This window comes from Melospiza melodia, chromosome 2 (assembly GCF_035770615.1).
Source record: "Melospiza melodia melodia isolate bMelMel2 chromosome 2, bMelMel2.pri, whole genome shotgun sequence".
Taxonomy (NCBI): Eukaryota; Metazoa; Chordata; class Aves; order Passeriformes; family Passerellidae; genus Melospiza; species Melospiza melodia.
The window spans coordinates 128,868,317-128,889,055 of NC_086195.1; the positions used below are offsets into that span (position 1 = coordinate 128,868,317).

General features: G+C 41.4%; 1 protein-coding gene and 1 long non-coding RNA gene across 2 annotated transcripts; one reads left to right on the forward strand and one right to left on the reverse strand.

The window, feature by feature from the left end:
• Positions 1–21: 21 nt before the first annotated feature.
• On the reverse strand, positions 22–4,399 carry LOC134414833 (uncharacterized). The gene is made up of 2 exons (XR_010026851.1): positions 4,324–4,399; positions 22–2,031 (listed from the first exon to the last, which is right to left on the reverse strand). It is a non-coding gene; the product is annotated as an uncharacterized LOC134414833 (long non-coding RNA).
• Positions 4,018–18,876, forward strand: THAP12 (THAP domain containing 12). Its single transcript, XM_063149998.1, has 5 exons — positions 4,018–4,151; positions 13,011–13,131; positions 14,643–14,750; positions 15,697–15,733; positions 16,017–18,876. The coding sequence occupies exons 1-5, from the start codon at positions 4,063–4,065 to the stop codon at positions 17,960–17,962; spliced, it is 2,301 nt and encodes a 766-aa protein (XP_063006068.1). The 5' UTR covers positions 4,018–4,062; the 3' UTR covers positions 17,963–18,876.
• The last annotated feature ends 1,863 nt before the right edge of the window (positions 18,877–20,739 follow it).

Here is a 20,739-nt window from a genome sequence, read left to right on the forward strand (position 1 = left end):
AAGCAACACTAACACACAAAATTCCTTTAAGAATAGTTTATTAGAATACAGCTTATATGTTCAACACTAATACAGTATATAATCCCTGTTAAATGTTCCTTAGGCACACTTGGAAACACACTGTGAATAAGACTTGAATAATCAACAGGATTATTTAAAATATATATGTACACTTCAGAGGCTACTGTACAGGAAGAACTGTTTCAGGGATTTCTGCACTCTAAACAGAAGATAATTTTTGAAATTTCTAAGTAAGTAGTAATGTAAACTAATTTTTATTTTTAAAGAAAGTGCTTCTAGTATTACTACTGGGTTTTGAAAACTATAAAGTCTATTAAGTCTATTTTCTTTCCATTATGTAGAAGGCACTTAAGAATAAGTCTCCACATAAAAACCACTATCCAGCAAACCTCAGTAAGTCCACTTTATAAACTCCACTTTATAAAGTCCTTGTGTTCATTAAATTTCATTGGGATAGTTCCTATGCAAATATACACATATCTAGAACGTAACAGCCATACCACACTTTTATAGTGCTTCAAATGATACAACCAATATCATGGAGACTTTGGTCAGAAGTGGCAGCTCAGAAATATGGCTAATTTAATTTTAATACTGCCATTCTGATCTGACTTGCTCAGAGCCCCAGAAAGGAGTTTAGCATGCCAGTACTTCTGTTTTGTGAAGCAATTTGGAGGAGAAAAGGTCTTTCAATATTGGGCAGAACATACAATTTTCTTATTAGTTATATGAGAAGAAGTAAGTTTTTTCCTACTGAAACAGATTTTCAGTGTTTTAAAATTCACGCTAACATTATGTAATTGTGCTCCTATATTATTGCTACAATTGAAAATGATCCTGCTCTCTTTTTCTTTTTAAATTTCCTTGTACCAGCATGAACATTTATGCAACCTGCACCACAGATCAGATGGCAGCTATCTGGACTAAATCTAACCTGAGTTTATTTTAAAAAAGTTTACTTATCTGATTAACTCATTTATACAGTTCACTGTCCATGAATGTTGGTGGCTGCCAAGTAAAGTCAAACCAATGGGGTGCAGCAGTTATCTTTAGCATTAACTTAAATGACCACTCAAAACTACTTCAGCTACATACCCAAGGTAGAATTCAGGCAAACAATTAATGCCAAGTAAACAGATGTTATTATGATTGGTCAGGAGCACTTGATGAGAAGACTTCCTCATGTAAAAGACACCTTTAATCCTGCTCATAGTAAACAAAGGAAGCTTAAAATATTTGAAGCTCAAAAGGAATCAAATAAGGAGGGTTTTTTTGTTATTTTTCCTTGGAAAACTTATACTTTTGACCATTTTATGTCTTCGGATTGTGGTTCCCAGAGCCCAGCACACCTCCAGGACAGTAGGACTTTTAATGTGAAGATACATAAAGGATGTATCACAGCTGAATTCTTAAAACAACAGCAGTATTATACCTGAAACAATCATCACTTGCCATCAGGATTTGTAATTTCACAGGTGCTCTACCTACTTTTAAACAGGACATATTTGGTGAGGGAGCCCTTACCCACTTCCTACCATCCAGTTTTCTGTACCCTGTTTTTTTTCTAAGCTTTACTTATTTTTTTACCTAATAATGTCTTCTGAACAGTACAACCTCTATATAATTATTTCATTACCTGAAAAGCTTGTGGCTTTTACCATTACTTCTTTTAACTACCTGAAAGGAGTTTTAGCCTCTTCTTCCAGGCAACCAGCGACAGGATGAGAAGACAGGGCCTTAAGCTGTGCCAGGGAAGGTTTAGGTTGTACATCAGGAGGAATTTTTTTTCACAGAAAGGGTGATTAGATATTGGAAGGGTCTGTCAAGGGAGGTGGCAGAGTCACCATCCCTGGAGATGTTGAAGGAAAGCCTGGATGTGCTCTGGTCCAGTTGACAAGGTTCTGATCCATCACAGGCTGGACTCAGGGATTGCAGAAGTCTTTTCCAACCTAACTGATTCAGTGATTCTGTGTGGCACCATCCATCAGGCTGCAGAGTAACAACATCCTCCTAGAACCAAACAGAAGAAACTAAGACAAGAGAACATCATTACCACCTCGATGTCCACCCTATGCCTGGCTTTAAAGCAGACACAGTGTAGCACATATACAGATGGGAAGCAGCCCTGCCCTGCTCCATTCACCCCTCTGTGAGTTTCCTCAGGGAGGGAAACTAAGGAAAACTTAGCCCCAAATTATCAGAACTGTAACAATGAGGTTGGCTGGCTGGTTGGCTGGAGACCTGTGGCTGGTGACCAGGAGCTGTGAGCAAAGAGAGGGGAGAAACCAGTCGTGGAGTTAATGGGGGAATGGGAGGTACTGTGCTTGGAGAGTGGGGGTTAGACGAGAGAACTATGTAGGCTGCAAATACATGAATGAAGAAAAAGAGATGATGTGGCAGGAGAGAGCAGGGAGACCAGGCTGACATGAATAAGCTGGACTGGAGAAGAAAGAGCTGTGGAGGAGAGAAAAGAGCTTGTCTGTACAAAAAATGTTATGATCCCTCTCCTACACTGGGTTCAGAGTGGCCACGGTGTAACACACGCATGCTGTAGCATGTGCAGGCACACTCGGTGTCACACATGAGCACACGGCATCACACGTATAGTGCAACACACACACATGCTGCAACACACGTGTGGCGTTACACACCCGGTGTCACAAGTATGCACACGGTGTAACACAAACACACACACAGAGTGTAACACATGTGGTGAAACACACACATAGCATAATGCCTACACAGTGCCACACAGCCACACATACGGGGTGGCACACATGGTGTAACAAATATGCACACGCTGTAACACACACACACACACACACACACACGGTATGACAAATATGCACACCCTGTAATAAACACACACGGTGAGATGGACACATGCATAGCATGATGGACCCACACATGGTGGGACGGACACATGCACGGTGTAAGGGAACATGCATGGTGCGACGGACACACGCATGGTGTGTGACAGACACACGTGGTTAACACATGCATGATGTAAGGGACACACACTGTTAACACATGCATGGTGGGATGGACACATGCCCGGTGCGTGACGGACGCTAGCCGTTAACACACACATGGTGCGTGACGGACACATGCCGTTAACACATGCACGGTGTAAGGGACACACGTGGTTAACACACACGGTGTGACGGACACGCTTGGTTTAACACACGCACAGCATGATGGACACATGCCGTTAACACACGCATGGTGTGTGATGGACACATGCACAGTGTGATGGACACGCGGTTAACACACGCACAGCATGACGGACACACATCGTTAACATACGCATGGTGTGTGACGGACACATGCACAGTGTGATGAACACGCGGTTAACACACGCCTGGTGTGATGGACACACGCCGTTAACACACGCCTGGTGTGATGGACACACACACACGGTTAACACACGCAGGGTGTAAGGGACACATGCGGTTAACATGCACGTTGTGTGATGGACACGTGCCGTTAACACACGCACGGTGTGACGGACACCCCTGGTTTAACACACGCACAGTGTGTGTGATGGACACACGCCATTAACACGCGCACGGTGTGACGGACACACGCGCCCTTAACATACGCACGGTGTGTGAAAGACACACACGCCGTCAACACACGCACGGTGTATGACGGAGATGCGCCGTTAACACACTGAGTTTAACACAAGCACGGTGTGACGGACACGCACAAGCCGCTAACGCACGGCGCCATTCACACACAGAGCCCGACACCCGGCGCATGCGCGCCCCCGCCGTGCCCGCTCCTCGCGCGCACGCGCAGGGCCGTGCCCGCCGCGGGCGCGCGCGCGGTGCAGTGTGGGAAGGAGGTGGCCCCGGCCCGGCGGAGCGCGGCGCTGAATCCTCCCGGCCGCTCACAGCACTGTGGAGCCGCTTCCCGCCCTGCCTCCCCTCCGGCCGCCGCCACCTCCTCCTCCTCCACCCCACACACGCACCCTCCCCCCCCGCCCCCCTCCCGCCGGCCCGCCGATTTAAAGGGGCAGCGGCGCCGGCCGGGGGAACCATGCCGAACTTCTGCGCGGCGCCCAACTGCACCCGCAAGAGCACCCAGTCCGACCTGGCCTTCTTCCGCTTCCCCCGCGATCCGGCCAGGTGAGACCACCGCGGGAGGGGCGGGCTGGGGGAGGCGCGCCCGGCTCTCCCCCTCAGGCCCCGCCGGCGCACAGCGCTGCCAGTCTGAGGAGACACCGTGCGGAGAGCCGGCTGCCTTCCCCCTGCCCGCTCTGCCTCTCCTGCGCCTCCCTGACCGCGCCTGCCTCCTTACCCGCGGGGCCGGCGGCCGCCCGGACCGCCGATGGTGCCTGCGGAGGCCGCGCTCGCTGCGGCGGGGCGGGGCCGGGGGACCCTCCGGGCGGTGGCGGCGGGAGGCGGGCGGGCGGCCGCGCCTGCGCCGGGGCCGCGGCGGCTGAGGCTGCCGCCCCTCGGGGGAGTGCCGGGCACGGCGGCGGCGCCGCTCCGGGAAGCGGAGGGAGGAGGGCCCCTGGCCCGGACCGGGGTGGGGCTGTGTGTGGGGCGGTGCAATGGGGTGTACGGCTGAGACACGTGGGGCAGCCTGAGGGGTGCCGGAGCCATGGGCTCAGGTAGGGGAGCCCTCCCCGCGCAGCCTCAGCGCTGGCTCAAGCAGTGAAAGGTCCATCAGTCCTGCTCGGTGTGTTTGGCGATGAGGTGTGTGCGTGGCAAATGGGACACTCCTGCGACCGGAGGAACTGTCACAGGATTGCTGGCATGGTGGCAAAGCGTCATGACCGACAGCAGAGGTGATGGCAGAAATTCCCAGTGGGGGAAAAGCAGGGGTGGTGTATTGGTAGAGCAAAAAGTGTGTAAGTGGGAGACACTGGAAAATGCCATGAAAAATAAATAATGTACTCAGACATAGAAACCCCCATGTAAAGGTTCACCCTTAAATCGAGATGACCCTCTTCAAATGACTTGATTTAACATGATGCTCACAATACTGAAGGGGACATAGGCATAGAGCAATACCAGTTACCTCTTTTTGAACAGTCAGTAGTTAAAGCTGGCCTCTTCATGATTTGTACATGATATTTACTTCCTTCTTTGAAGATGCTTGGCCTGATTTTTGGAAAAATCAAAACCCCGTGGGAATTACGCATATGTAGTATTTCCTAAGGAAACAGACCCTCCAAGCAATTTCAAATGAAGATACAAAAAGCTTATATAGGTAGTAGCTGCTCTCTAAAGTTGTGATTTTGGATATGTTATGAAATTCTCCTGGGTGAATGCAAGGCCTTGCTGTAAAGGTTGTCCAGACCTCTTGATGTCTAGTACATGCAAGATATGTAATACAATCCATATTCTATATGATTTTGCTTTAATAAGAACTGAAATAAAATTGCTTGCTTATGTACTCTTATTCTTTCATTTTCATTATTTGCTCTTACTGTTGTCTCTTTCTACCATCTGTCCTGTGAGACCCTTAGGATCTCACACAAAGGAATGTCTGCAGTTTGTTTGGAATTTAGGAAAATTGGCAATGTCTCAGCTTCAGTCTTAATTTGTAAGAGGTCCATGCTGTAAAATGTGAGTCACATCAGGCTGTACAGAGCTCCTCAGTAGATGACAGTTTGCTGTATGAAGAAAATACCCTCTGCAGTTTATAATTTTTTTAATGGAAGGACATTTTGAATGAGTGTTTCCCATGGTGGCAATGTGGAGAGGTAGTTAAAGGTGTGCTACCAAATGATTGCATTTTAAAGATTAATTTTTTTAAAACTCTATTTTATAAACTCTAGGATGGTTTGGGTTGGAAGGAACCTTAAAGCTCATCTCATTCCAGGTCATGGGCAGGTCCACCTTCCATTAGACCACCTTTCTCCCAGCCAACCCTTGGAACACTTCCAGGAATGGGACAGCCTCAGCTTCTCTTGGCAACCTATGCCAGGGCCTCCAAACCCTCCCTGTAAAAAATTTCATTCATGTATCTAACCTAAATTTCCCCTGTTACAGTTTGAAGGCATTTCTCCATGTCCTGTCACTACAGTTCCTGATGCAGAGCTCCTCTCCTCCTTCTCTGTAAGGCCCCTTCAGACACTGGAAGATGCTCTGAGGTCTCCGCACAACCAGGCTGAACGGCCCTGACTTCCTCATCCTGTCTCCATATGGGAGATGCTCCAGTCCTCTTGCCAGCTTTGTGGACTTGGTCCAACATTTCCATGTCTGTCTTTATATTGGGGCATACTGTACACAGTATTTCAGATGGGGTCTCACAAGATGGGCAGGAGGAAGGAGAAACTCTGCATAAACTGTGGAAAGCGAAGGGAGACGACCCATCCTTTGATCAGCATCGAACTCAGATTTATTGATCCCACTTACACACTTTCATAGTGGTGTTAATTAAGCTTATACATATTACAAAACCCGAGCTCATCATTGGCCACAGATTACACATTAACCCCTCCTTTTGTTTTCAATACCTGTGGTTTGTTATTGAAACCAAGATTTGTTTTCTCACCCTGATATGAATGGTTCTCAAGGCCTCCATGTTTGTCACTTTTGCTTTCCCAAAACTTATCCAAGGACAAGGTATTTACTTGTTATTGAAGACAGGCTTGAGAACTCTTGCTGTTTACAGAAACGTGCCTGGGAAACAGGTTTGAGAATTAGCTGCTTACAGCTGCCTTTTACTTTTCCATTAGCTGTATATTTTCATGGCCTTTTTTCCTGCAAGCCATGTCTGAGCAAAATTCTCCAACAATAAACTGTTTATAGCATCTTTGTACTCTTAAAAACACAGTCAGTGACAAAGATGATGTTCTAGGTTCTCTAGAAGTTCACCCCTTAATATTTTGCAACTTTCTGTCCAAAGTTGAATATATATTCTATTTTACCAAGAGCATTTAGAGACTGATAAATCTGTGCATCCTTTTGGTTTACAGACTTGAGGGTGTTTTATTCTGTGGGCTGGTCTACAGCAGTCTGCAGATGGAAATGAAAATATGTTCCTTGTAGTGCTTGCTCCCACTTTTGTAGGTCAGACTGGGATGGTGAGCAAAGTGCATTGTCCCAAAATGTTATTTGCACTTGGCAGGTTGCAATGGGAAAGCTAAAAGTAAAGTTGTTGTAATACATCTTAAAATAAATTTTAATTTTAAAAAATCATTGATGGTAAATGCGTAGTCTGGGTAAATTGTTTCTACTCCCTTGCTGTTTTCAGTGTTTCCATAATAGCTGGCTAATTGCCTTTAATGTTTTCCCAGTTGAGTGCTAAGCAGTTCCAGTTAGACATTCCAAGTCTGATCTTTCAGGTGTTAGGAAGTCAGTGAGAGCTAACCTGTTAAGACTACCTGCTTTCATTTTGGCTTCTTGAGAAGATAAAGGGTTCAGAGATCAGCCTTTGGAGAAGAGCCACCAGTATTTGATGGGTGGCATATTGTCTTTTCATATCAAACTAGTGTAAGCAGCCTCAGCTACCTCCATAATGTTTACAGTTTTATGCAGTCTAGGCAGTGATGCTCACAGTAAGGTATGTTTGTTTAACTTTCGTCTGTGATTGTGACTCTGTTCATCATGGTGGCTCATGTTACAGCTATGAGTGAGCTGCGCTATGAGTGTTTGTTTAGAACAAAATACTTCTTAAGCAAAGGGATGCTGTTCTGCTGCAGTTCACCAGTAGTTAGGTAATAGATACTCTAGCTGCAACTCAGTAAAATGCCATTTCAGCTTCCATGAGATGTCTGCAGATCTCTGAAAATGTAAAGTTTGTGACTGAAGAAAACCTTCTGAAAAGCAAATGAGCAATGCCTAAGAGGTGTGCAGGAAACTTTCCTGCCTGACCGTTCAGGAGCCACCCTGGGAGTCCCTTTGCACAGCCCTAGACTTTACTCACCATGAGCAAAGCCCCCATTCAGGCCAGGTGGCTCCAGCCTCAACCCTGGGTTCTGGGTTTTCTCTAGCAGTCTCAGATGTCTGGTTCCTTTCAGTACTTTAATCATAATGTGGTAACAGCTTGAGCTGATGCCTGTGGGGATTGTCCCTGAACCAAGAAATCCCTGGGCTTTTATATCGCTACAGTCTCTGCACCCATTCTGTGAGTGCTGCCCTTATGTACAGCATTATTCCAAGTACAAATATAACAAAGCCAACAGCATTACCATAGGGTAGAGTGCAACATACCATAGAATGGAGTGCAACATTATAGATTCCAGAGCACAAATACTTTAATTATTACCAATAAAAAATCACAATCAAGTGGTTGGTCATACACTACTCGTTTGATGTGGGAATGGTGTATCCAGTTTCCTTACCTAAAACTTACAGCAAATAGTATATGGCAGTATATGGTCCTTCCTATTTAACTTCCAATTTGGATTTTACTGAAAATACCTTAGTTAATGTATGTCATGTAGCTGTATTTTGTTTTATTTATTATTTTGTGTGACGTTGTCTCCAACCATTTATTTTCTAAGAGGCTGGTCCTGGATATAATTCTCTGCCAAACACTGTTCCTGTTGATGACCACTGTAGAGGCTGGTGAGAGTTATTTCCAATATTTTGCTATCCCATAGTACTGCTCCTAAACTCCAGGCCTTTTAAAATCTACCTGACTAAAAGTTTATGCAGTTCTATTATTTCTTTGTTTCACAGGAGCCTTTGGTATGAGCTGGACAGTGTACTAAAGTGATTTCTCTTGTAAGCCTGGTAGCTTCCAGCAGCACTTGTGTTTCAGTTCCATTAGATACATTCTTTTCTGCTGAAGTAAAGAACTGTGGTTCCTTCAGTAGTGTAGATGTATGATGCTCTCCAAAACCTTATTTAGAATTAGTATAGTCACTCATTAATTACATCTCCACCAATTACATCTCTCTTCCTAATGCAAGGTAATTCAGCCTCTTGGGCATTCATCAAGGGTTGTAGAGGTTCTGCTTTATGCACTCCAAGTTTCTCATTCCTGTGTAGCCTGTGTGTCATTTGCCATTCGTGTATGAGGATCCATTGGAGAATGGGATTAGATCCAAGTTCTCTAGAGACTGATCATGCATATCTCTCCCTGTAGGTGGCTGAAGTGAAACACTACCTGAGCACATCATGGTGCAGCTCACTGGGAAGGGAATGGGAAATAAAGTTCTGGATTAAAAAAAAAATCTCAAACTAATCTGTGTATTTAAAATAATTTATTCACAACTATATGCTCTCCGTGGGGATGATACTTGTGAAGCATGTTTAAGAATCATGTCCATTTCATGTATATGTGCTTGTTGGGTTACTTGGACTTAAGTTTGCTCCTTTTCATGGTAATTGCTGTTTCTGCTGTTGCTTTTAACATAGGGATTATTCCCTGCTGCTACAGCACCCAGTTGAGTTGAGTAGGAAGACTCAGGGCAGTCTGGTGGATGTAGGTTTTGCATAAGGACTTCACAAGCTCCATAAGCCTGTCTTCTCATGCAGAAATAGTTGAATACTGAAAGATTTGATAAAAGTTAATTCATAATTTTATTCAGAGATCTTTCTAGTTGCTTCTTGGATAATACCATGCAGAGCTATAGTGGGTGATCTCAAGGGTCTGACTTTGTTTTTCTTTGTTATTCCATTCCTCAGAGAGTGTTCTGTTTGGAACCAAACTCACAGTGAGGCTGAAGGGCTGAATTCAGACTCAGATGGAGTTTTTAGGTTTGAGTTCAGTCATATAAACTGTCATCTCCTTCTAGTCCTGTAGCTCCCTGAGAGAATGTCAACATTTCAGCCTTTGCCATTAGAGCTTCCTAAATTTCTAGAACTCTGGTTGCTGATATGCTGCTCCAGTGGGTTGAGAAGCTTGGTGCCCATGTCTGATCCATGATATGAAATAGGGGAAATTTAGATCAGGTATTGGGAAGAAATTCCTCCCTGTGAGGTTAGTGAGGCCCTGGCACAGGTTGCCCTCAGAAGCTGCTGTCCCACCCCTGGGAGTGCTCAAGGCCAGGCTGGATGGGGCTTGGAGCAGCCAGCTCTAGTGGAAGGTGTCCCTGCCTATGGCAGGGCCTGGAACAAGATGGGCTGTAAGGTCCTTTCCAACCCAAACTGCTCTAGGATTGTGTAGTTAGGATCCTCAAATGGGGCTCTGAACACCAAGGGCTCATGTGCTCAGGTGATGCCTTAAAGGACCTAGAAATAAAACAACATACTCCTGAGATAATATTAGTATAGGAGGTAACACAAAGGCTGGTCTTCATTGGAGGCCTCCAGGGGCAGATATGGAAAAATGTCCACAAAATGCCCACCCTCCATGGGGTGAATACAGTTTTAAAAGTTTAGCAAATCAGCATAATTGAAAAAAAATCACCAATTAGAGACATAAGAGGTGATGCCATTTCCCTTGGTCCAACCTTCTCTGAATCCTGCCTGTGCCCTCCCCCCCTTCCTCCTTTGATGGGAACTAAATGTTTGTGAAAATGTGTCTTGAAGAGCTGGTTTTTGGCCTTGATTCCCAGACAGAGCCAAGATAGCCTTGGAGTAGGCTAGGGGGCCTTGGAATGTGTGTTTTTTTCTGCTTGGAAAAAGGTAGGGTAAAGTACTGGGGAAAACTAGCCACAAATAGAACAATAGGCTACCAAGTTACAAATATATGTGTAAGAATACAGAGAATATATAAAAGAAAACAGGCAAAATAATTTGGCATCACAGGCAGTGTTTACTTCAGCACAAAAGGCAGCAGCCACAGCCAGTTTTTGTGCAACTGTTGAAGAACTTTGTAAGGAAATGATGCCTTGAGAGGCCACCTAGAACAGAGGCTAGACAGTGAAAAAGGAATAAAGCAGGTATTTGTTAAAGAGGCCTTCAAAGGATACACCTTGGGCAGTACAAGAGCCTGGCTGAGGCTACACCCATGTTGGACAAGAGGTCACACATTTTCACACTTTTGTAAGTTTTGGTCCATTTCCATATTAGGGTTACTTGTCCAATTACAGCTTCAGGTTATGAAGTCCCATCCTCCCAGATTGCTCTCCTCAATTTGCTGTTGTTTGTACTTTTTGGGCCTGAAGCTGCAATGGTGTCCTTGGTTCTCAGGCTGGAAAAGCTTGTTTTGTCTAACTAAACTGTGAGGAGGACTTGCTAACACTTTATATGAAGTTCAGTTATACACTAATGCAGTACAAAATCTGGATAATATGAAAGCTAAAGTTTAAGGCATCAGGAAAGGAGTATTGGGTGGTTAATGAAATCTGTAAAATCATTTTTGAGTAAGCCCCCTCTGAAGAGCTGGTGGTATCTCTTGTTGTCACTCATTGATCTGATCCTTGACTATTACTAAGTACTAGGTAGTACTTACTAAGTACCTACTGAGGTTCTTTGGTTGGCCAAAGAATTCAGGTTGATGTTTGCCTGCCCTTGACAACTGTGTGCCAGTTCTGAATGCACCATTCCTGCCCCCAGTTTGTGTTCCTGTGATTGCCAGACGGTGATTCAGGGGAATTAACATGATGTAAGGAGCTCTGGCTCTGCTCTCTCTCAGTGTTTGTCAGCATCCCCGAATCCCTGAGAGAAGCAGGTAAGACCATGGGGTCAGGCTCTTTCTCTGCACTGAAACCTTCCCCACTAACTATAGAGGAGGCTGATCAGCCTCTGTGATCACATTTAATGAGTTTAGTAGTCAACACCCACTGAGAAAGTCTGAGAGCCAGAGGCAATGTAATTTACATGCTACAGGTCTCCCACTTTAAGAGATTGTTTATATAATTTGATTGAGTGAAGAAAGCTCCCCTGTTCTCTTTTTGGGGTGATTGCACTGCCAAGATTTCACTGTTGTGCCAAAAAATCAGATTTTTTAAAACATTGTTTTCTTTCCTTATTTTAAGTCATTACTAAGCATACTCTGTATGGATCTCCAAGAGCAATATTAGAAATTATTTTGATTTATGGCATTTGCTATCAGTGTTATTTTAATATTTTGCATGAGCAAAAAATTGAGCTTTGCTAATGGTTCAGCCAGCAGAGATCAGAATCAGATTCCTCTCTTTCATCTGCACAATTGCCCTTTACTGAGCTAAAGTAGAGGTGAATCCACTCAGACCTGTGATTTTCTCATCTGGGCTGCCCACCTAAACATCTGACAAGACAGCTTTTGTTCTTATAGTTGTTTTTCTCCCTCCTTACTGCTATAAACCATAATTTCATGTTTGCAATCAAAAGAAATAGTAAAATTGCTTTCTTCTAACTTCTAGCAACAGAACAAGTAACTTTGTTGCTCAGAGAGTGATGGCATGTCCCCCATTAGGGGAAGCTGAAGCTCACTACTGTATTTGCATCAATTACTGCAAGTGGTTTACTCACCAGAAGAGGCAGTCTCTTGCATACCTAAGTGGAGTCCTGTCAGTAAAGGAAATATTTCTTTATCCTTGTAGTATCTCTTGGAGAACTAATCCAAAGCAAAAGTAAATACATGTAAAAAAACATATCTAAGGAGAACTTTCTTCTGGAGTGGAAGCACTGTCTGTGGAATGGTTGCTTTTCTATTGTTATTATTTCACTTTCATAAATTTACTCTAAACTCCCCCAGTGACCACAATAAATAAGAAGAATACTGTATTTTGAAGGGAGGTGGAAAAGACAGCTATCTTAAAAACTGCCTAGAAAATGTTATGACTTTAGACTACAAGCACAACTCTTTGGTTTTTAATTTTTCTTTTTAAGAGCAAATTCTTTAGAATTAAATTGTTAAGTTTCATGAGCACCTGTGCTACAATCTGCTCTGTGTGTGTGTGTGACAAAGGCAAGAATGTATAAATCAAGGGAAAAGACTCCTGAATTTGATGAGGTGATGTTGAGTGGTGAGCAAAAGTAGAAAAAGTAGTTTTTACAAAAATTTGATGGGATGTTCCAAAGGAAGTTGTAAAGAACTTTCCCAAGTCTTGTATCAAGGTCACTTGCACTCACGTGTGCTCCATTTTGAGTTTGGTTTGAATTTGTAAGGGATTTTGTTTTATCCTATTACCTATTTCTTCTCCTTACATGCAGATGTCAGAGATGGGTAGAGAACTGTCGAAGGGCAGATTTAGAAGATAAAACTCCAGATCAACTCAACAAGCATTACAGATTGTGTGCTAAACATTTTGAGACTTCTATGATATGCAGAAGTGTAAGTAAAAACAAGCATTTGTTTACTGCATCTTGCAAAATGTGATTGACATTTTTCACCAGAATGCTGCCTTTTAATCTTTGAGCTCCTGGGTAATTCGTCCCTAGGAAAATTAATTTCTTAGTCTTAGTTGGGATCACTGCCATTGTCTGGGGTTCCACACAGGCTCTCAGCCACTGAGAATGATAATGAAGATGAATAGTCAGAGGAGAGAGAAAAAATGGTGTTCCTGGCAGTTTAATGTGTTAGTTGAATACTGTCCCCACTGCAGTGCTTTCCTTGTTTCACTTGTTTCACTAGAGATTACAAGATTATATAAGTTTATTGGGTGTAATTTTGCATTTCTCTAATTATTTAAACTTATTAATGTCCTGTTCCTGAAGAGTTTACATGGTGTGATTTGGTTAAATTACACTCTGTTGTGGCCACAAGATTTAAATACTCTTTACATCTGTCAAGCTATAATTTCCTGTTACATTTTCATCTAGCTAAAGTCAAGGCACTGTTTTCTGTTAATGAAGTAACAGCTTTCAGTTCTTTTTGTCAACAATATGATTTTAACAGCTTGCATAAGAGTAGGAAAGGGTGAGATTTTGTATCAAGTTTTCATTTCTAGGCTGAATTTCACTCTGGTACATAAGCAAAACAGATATTTTAGTTATGAAGGATAATTAAAATACGCAGGTCAAGCTCTGAAGTCCTAGTAATATTACAAGTGATGAGGTCTCTAATTAGCCAGCATCCCTGAAAACAGATGAAAATTGGAAGTAATTATTACTCTGAAAGAAAACACTATGAAGATGGGTTTGTTTGAAATGTATTTCAATCTAATGACAAGATGACATCAGTTACAATTTTGTACTTGGTAGAAATTAGCCAGTATAGGCAACACAGGTTTACAGTATATCCAAATATAACATTTTACTTTAAATATTTTTTTTAACTGGGAGCACTTACATGGTCATCTAGAAGTCTTTTCTTCTTTTTTTTATTCACAGATAAATTTTCCCTCAATATGATCTTTCACAGTAGTGCTTGGTGGACTTCATAGTTCTACAAAAAGAAGCAATTGAACATTTTCACAACTAAGTGTTTCCAGAATTGTGAAATAAGTGATTAAACCTAAAACACAGTAGTAACAAAATGTTTCCTTTCTGATGCATAAATGTGTTTTTATCCAGAATGTTTATTTTTTAAAAAATAAATTAATATTAAATATTAAATATTAAAATTATTGCACACAGGGTCTTTGATACAGAGATAATGGGGACAAAAAAAAGGGTTTGTAGTTTGGATTGGAGTTTTCTGTAGTATCTGTCTTCCTATTTTCAGTGTTCTCTTGATATTCCTGAAATGTAAATTGCATAGCTTAGCTTTCTCTTTGGTAACATCAAAAAGTCAAAGTACTTTAGAATAATAACATAAAGAAGAAAAGAAGGAGAGGAAAAAAAGGGCACAATGTGTGAAATTTCTCAAAGAATTCCCTAATGGAGATGTCTGTTTTCTTACAGAGCCCATACAGAACGGTTTTACGGGATAACGCTGTGCCAACTATATTTGATCTTACAAGTCACCTGAACAATCCTCACAGCAGACATAGGAAAAGGATAAAAGAGCTGGTAAGTTTTTTATGTAAAATTATTGGTTTATTATTAAAAGAAAAGATGACGAGTAAGTTAATGTGAAACTTTTACACAAAATGTGAAATAAAAATATTTAGCCACTTGAGTGTTTGTATTTTCTATGCTGCCTATTCCTGTATTGTTTTTCTTGATTATAAGTTAAATGCATGATAAAAATTTTGTCTAAAGAAGTCTTGAAGAAATAATCTGGAAAATTAAATGTGCTGGTCCAGAATTGATTCTTTCATCCACATCAAATGTATAGTTTTCTTTTCCTTGTTACTGCAATGCCAACTGAACACAACTGAAGCTTGATATCCCAAAATTCTTGCTGCATATTGATCGTGATCTTTGGTTCACCCATTTAACTTCTGAAATCTGAATCAATTCAGACATGTTTGTTTTAGCTTATTGTTGTGAAAAAAGGATGCATGGATAAAATCAAGATTGAGAAGTTTTTTGTGGGATTGTGTCTTTTGTGTCATTTGGGGGAGACAGCGTCTCCATGGTTAGAAGGATACTGACAATTAACAGGAATTCCACTCATAAACTCTGTTTATACTTGAAAAATTGCAGACAATTTCTAAATACTTCTTTGTGAGTTTGGTTGCATCTGTTGACTGTTAATGGAGTTAAAGATGGTTCTGTCTACTGGCAGCACATTACCAAATTGCAATAGAAACTATTTAATGGAATCTATTTACTAATAATTATACATATTGAAGAACCTCCTAATACAACTGTTGTCATGTAGTTGGTAGATACAAGTCATGGCTGTAATAAACTACGTCAAGAAACCTCCTGGTGTTAAAATTTCTAGCACTTTTTGGCAAATGTTAACTGGTCTCATCTACAGTATTTATATCTCATCCTGATATGTTAATATTTTAAGGTCACATGTTAAACATTGTCATCAATATGAGTTCTTTTTGTTTTTTTTAAGAGTGAAGATGAAATAAGAACATTGAAGCAACAAAAGAGTAAGTAATCAAAATAATTGAGGTAATAACTTTATTTCCTAAGGCTGATGAGGTAATGCAGGACTCATAACTATTAGTTTATATATAACTATTAGTTTATATTAGTTTAGCAGGAGGATAATTGAGTTCCTTCTTGATTCAGCCAGCCAGTCTAAATTGTTTCCAAAATACTCATTCACTTTTAAACTGGAAACATTCTTCTCTGGAGTTTGGTAACTTAAAGGTACTGGGCAAGTAAATGTTATATTTTATTTTTGACACTTACAGTATTTTCATTTTGTAGTTGACGATGCTTTTGAACGGAAGCAGGCAGCTCAAGAGTCAAATGAAAACAATGAGCAAAACACTGTCTCAGAGGAAGGAGGGGAAGAACAAGAGGAAAAAACCGTCCCCTTAACACTGGAAGAAAGAGAAAACAAAGATTACCTTAAATCATTATTTGAAATTTTGATCTTAATGGGTAAACAAAATATTCCATTGGATGGCCATAATGCTGATGAACTTCCAGAAGGCATTTTTACTTCAGATAATTTTCAGGCTCTACTGGAATACAGAATAAATGGCGGCGATGAAGTTCTGAGGAAACGATTTGAGATGACTGCAGTCAACCTCGAGTATTGTTCAAAAACTCAGCAGAAACAAATGCTTGAGATCTGTGAAAACTGCATTAGAGAGGAGACGCTGAGGGAAGTAAGAGACTCACACTTCTTTTCTATTGTCACCGATGAAGTCGTGGACATAGCAGGAGAGGAACATCTGCCGGTGCTGGTGAGGTTCGTTGATGAGTCTCACAATCTCAGAGAAGAATTCATAGGGTTTTTACCATATGAGGCTGATCCTGAAATTTTAGCTGTTAAGTTCCATGCAACTATTACTGAAAAGTGGGGTCTAAACATGGAGTACTGTCGGGGTCAAGCCTACATTGTCTCCAGTGGATTTGCTTCTAAAATGAAAGTTGTGGCTACAAGACTCTTGGAAAAGTATCCGCAAGCTGTGTATACGCTGTGTTCCTCATGTGCCTTAAATGTTTGGCTGGCAAAATCTGTTCCTGTTGTTGGTGTTTCCATTGCATTAGGAACAATTGAAGAAGTTTGCTGTCTTTTTAATCAGTCTCCACAATTACTAGTAGAACTGGACAACACAATTTCTGCTCTTTTTCAGGACAATAATGAAAAAGGTAATGAGTTGAAGAAGATCTGTCGTTCTCAGTGGACAGGCAGGCATGATACTTTTGAGGTATTAGTGGACCTCCTGCAAGCACTGGTGCTGTGCTTGGATGCAGTGAGCAGTGACTTTTCTGTCAGGTGGAACAACTTCATTGTCGGTCGAGCTTTTGTACTTTCAAGTGCACTAACAGATTTTGATTTCATTGTCACTATTGTAATTATGAAAAATGTTCTGTCTTTTACAAGAGCATTTGGAAAAAATCTCCAGGGACAAACATCAGATGTGTTCTTTGCAGCTGGCAGCTTAACAGCAGTATTGCACTCTCTGAATGAAGTGATGGAGAATATTGAAGTTTACCATGAATTTTGGTTTGAGGAAGCCACAAACTTGGCTACAAAACTGGATGTACAAATTAAACTCCCAGGAAAATTTCTCAGGGCACAGCAGGGGAACTTTGACCCTGATATGACATCAGAAAATTACTACAAAGAAATCCTAAGTGTCCCAACAGTAGAGCATATTATTCAAGAACTAAAAGATATTTTCTCAGAACAACATTTAAAAGCTCTGAAATGTTTATCATTAGTGCCCTCAGTCATGGGACAGCTCAAATTCAACACGTCTGAGGAGCATCACGCTGACATGTTCAAAAATGACTTGCCCAATCCAGACACACTTTCTGCTGAGCTTCACTGTTGGAGAATCAAGTGGAAGCACAGAGGAAAAGATATTGAACTTCCAGCTACTATTTATGAAGCACTTCACTTGCCCGACATAAAGTTTTTCCCTAATGTTTATGCATTGCTTAAAGTCTTGTGCTTACTTCCAGTGATGAAGGTGGAGAATGAGAAATACGGACTAGGACGAAAGCGCCTAAAGGCATACCTGAAAAACACCTTGTCAGGGCAAAGGTCAAGCAACCTTGCTTTGCTCAACATAAACATTGACATAAAACATGACTTAGATTTGATGGTGGACACTTACATTAAACTCTATCCAGATAAAGTGGAATTTCAAGACTGTATTCCTTCAAACAATTCTGAAGTAACAGATAATGCCTAACTTTTTAAGCTCTAACCAATCTATAGAAACAGCTTCTTCTTAATTAAGTTTCAAAGCTGGGGAGAAAAACCAGTGAAATCTTAAAAAATCACTGCAATTGTGTTTCCATTTTAGGCCTTGGGCTGAACAAGCTGTGGTCAAAGACCTAAATTATGTGGTGTTAGTCCATACAAAATGTGTTTGGCAAACAAAATCAAGCCTGACACAAGCCCATGCTCTTGGCAGAGGTGCTTTTTACATCTGATTGGCTTAACTAGGTGCTCCTTTACTTTATTGCATCGTGGAAAAAGTACATTATGATTGTAGATCTGATGGGGCTGTTACATATTCACCGATTAATTAGGATAAGAAAGAAATTCAAACTATTAAAAAGAATATAATCTATTTCAGTTCTGTTACTTAGGATTTTTTTAAAAAACCCAAACTTTTAAGGAAGTCTTTGATGTATATTTAAGTGGCATTTTGGAGAATGGATTCAACTATTGCACGATGCCCATGCTGTGGACAGGTCTCAGTGTAAAGTGAATGTCAGTGATATAGGGGTACGTTTACGGTTTTGTTGGAAGAGTCAACCTCTTTAATCTCTTGATGACTGTTTACATTCCTTTGTGTCAGACACAAAACTTTTTTTCTTCAGGCTTAACAGGCATGGCAGGAGTATTTAAGTTCTTAAAAGACACTAAAAACTTAACATTTATTCCACAAATGTTTAAATCTGTTTGCTCTGCCCCAACTGATGCAAATGCCATCCATATTATGGTATGTTTATTTGTAAACTCACTCTGGAAAGATGAAAATAAGAGTTTGTTGTTTGTCTAGAAGTAAGATTGGAAATATTGCTGTTATTTTTGGTGAGAATGAAACTTTTTTGTACAGTTTATGGAAATTTAAAATAAAATGTGAATTGCTTTTTACGTAGCATTGGATTTCCTAGTAAAGCTGCGCCTCTGGAAATGTGTTCTGTAAAGGTGCCTTTTTATTTTAGCAATTTTTTCTTCATTGTTTTTGCAATTCTAGTGAGCAGCATTTTCTGAAGATGGAGGCAACTGTGTGATAGTACCACTGATCTGCATGTTCTGCAAGGTTTTTTAAAGTATTTTGAGATAGCACCAACTACAGTGCTTGTACTGATAGAAGATCTGACAATCAGGCATAAAGAGATTAAATTTGAAATGGTTCAAAAGTAAAGTTTTGCAGTATCTGATAAATGATGGGTTTATAATTTATTTATTGAAACAAACATCAAAAATCAAATGGCTTGGGTTGAAAAGAACCTAAAAGCACATCCATTTCCAACCCCCTGCCATGGGCAGGGACACCTTCCACTAGATCTGGCTGCTCCAAGCCCCATCCAACCTGGCCTTGAATGCTTCCAGGAATGGGGTATCCACAGCTTCTCTGGGCACCCTGTGCCAGGGCCTCACTGCTCTCAAAGCCAAGGATTTCCTCTGCTATCTAATGGAAATTTTCCCTCTTTTGGCTAAAAGCCATTCTCCCTTGTCCTGTCACTGCAGTTCCTGATGCAGAGTCCCTCTCCAGCTTCCCTGTAGCCCCTTCAAATACTGGAAGGCCCTGTGAGGTCTCCAGACATCCTTCTCTTCTCCAGGCTCAACAGCCCTGACTTTCTTGTCCTGTCTCCACATGGGAGGGGCTCCAGTCCCATTACCAAGTTCATGTCCTTATGTTGGGGGTAGGTGGGAAATTGCAGTACTTTTATGTACTTTGCAGCTGCAGTGAAAAAGGCCCCCGGCAAACAGCAAATTGAATGATTCTAAAGAATATGAGTTTGTAGTGCTCTAATGCAGCCAAAATAATAAGATCAAATTTGGAAAAAACCCTACCTTTTCTAAACATCTTCTTTCCAGCAGTATTTGTATATGCTTTCTGACATACTTTCATGTTAGTGCAATTCTTGTCTCAATAGTAAAAAGTATTTTAGCTAATAGCTTTCTCTGTTCCCCTCAATATATGAAAATTGCTCCCAAATCTTGGTTAATGCTATAAATAAACCATTTTAAAATTAAAAGTCATATGGAAAAATGGCTCTTTTTAAAGATTATCTCAATTACAATTTTAATAAATAAAAAAAATATCTCCCATCTTGGAGTTGTGAGTTCCCCTGCTAAACACAGCAACATGGTGGTCATGACATCAGAGGTCGTGAGCCCTCTGTTAGTAAAGTCAGGTTGGACGAGCCTTCAGGCAATCAGAGAAGGAAAATTAGTATCCAGTACCACAGAATTGGCCAAAAGAGCTGAAGACTGCTTTCTGACTGGGTTAATGAAGCCTTTCTAACCAGTGCACTGAGACAAATTGAAGAAGGGAAGTGCAGTAAAACTGCTAAAGTTACTAAGTGTCTGTTGGAGCTCAGCTGAAGACACATGCTTGTGATAAGCGTTGTTAAATAGCTGGCTCAATCTTTTGGTTTTGAACTGCCTTTCACAGAGATATTTAGCTTGTCTGTAATAAATCTGGAGCTCCTGAGCTCCTGATTTATTACAATTTGATTTGTCCTGTTGGTGAGGAATCTCTTGATTTTTTGATACCTATTGGAGTTAGTCTGAATAGTGATGATTTGGTAGGATGCTGAAATCTAAAAGAAGGGAGATTAAGATTAGATGCTGGGGAAAATTCTTGTCTCTGTGGGTGGTAAAACACTGGCACAGGTTGCCCACAGGAGCTGTGGCTGCCCCATCCCTGGAAGTGTCCAGGGCCAGGTGGGACACAGGTTGGAGCAACCTGGTCTAATGGAAGGTGTCCCTGCCCAAGGCAGGGGG

Bases quoted from the DNA above. Each gene is read 5' to 3' on its own strand.
- THAP12 (XM_063149998.1), top strand. From the start codon at position 4,063: ATGCCGAACTTCTGCGCGGCGCCCAACTGCACCCGCAAGAGCACCCAG. The intron at 14,751-15,696 runs GTAAGTTTTTTA...GTTTTTTTTAAG, and splicing joins GGAAAAGGATAAAAGAGCTG to AGTGAAGATGAAATAAGAAC. The intron at 15,734-16,016 runs GTAAGTAATCAA...TTCATTTTGTAG, and splicing joins AACATTGAAGCAACAAAAGA to TTGACGATGCTTTTGAACGG.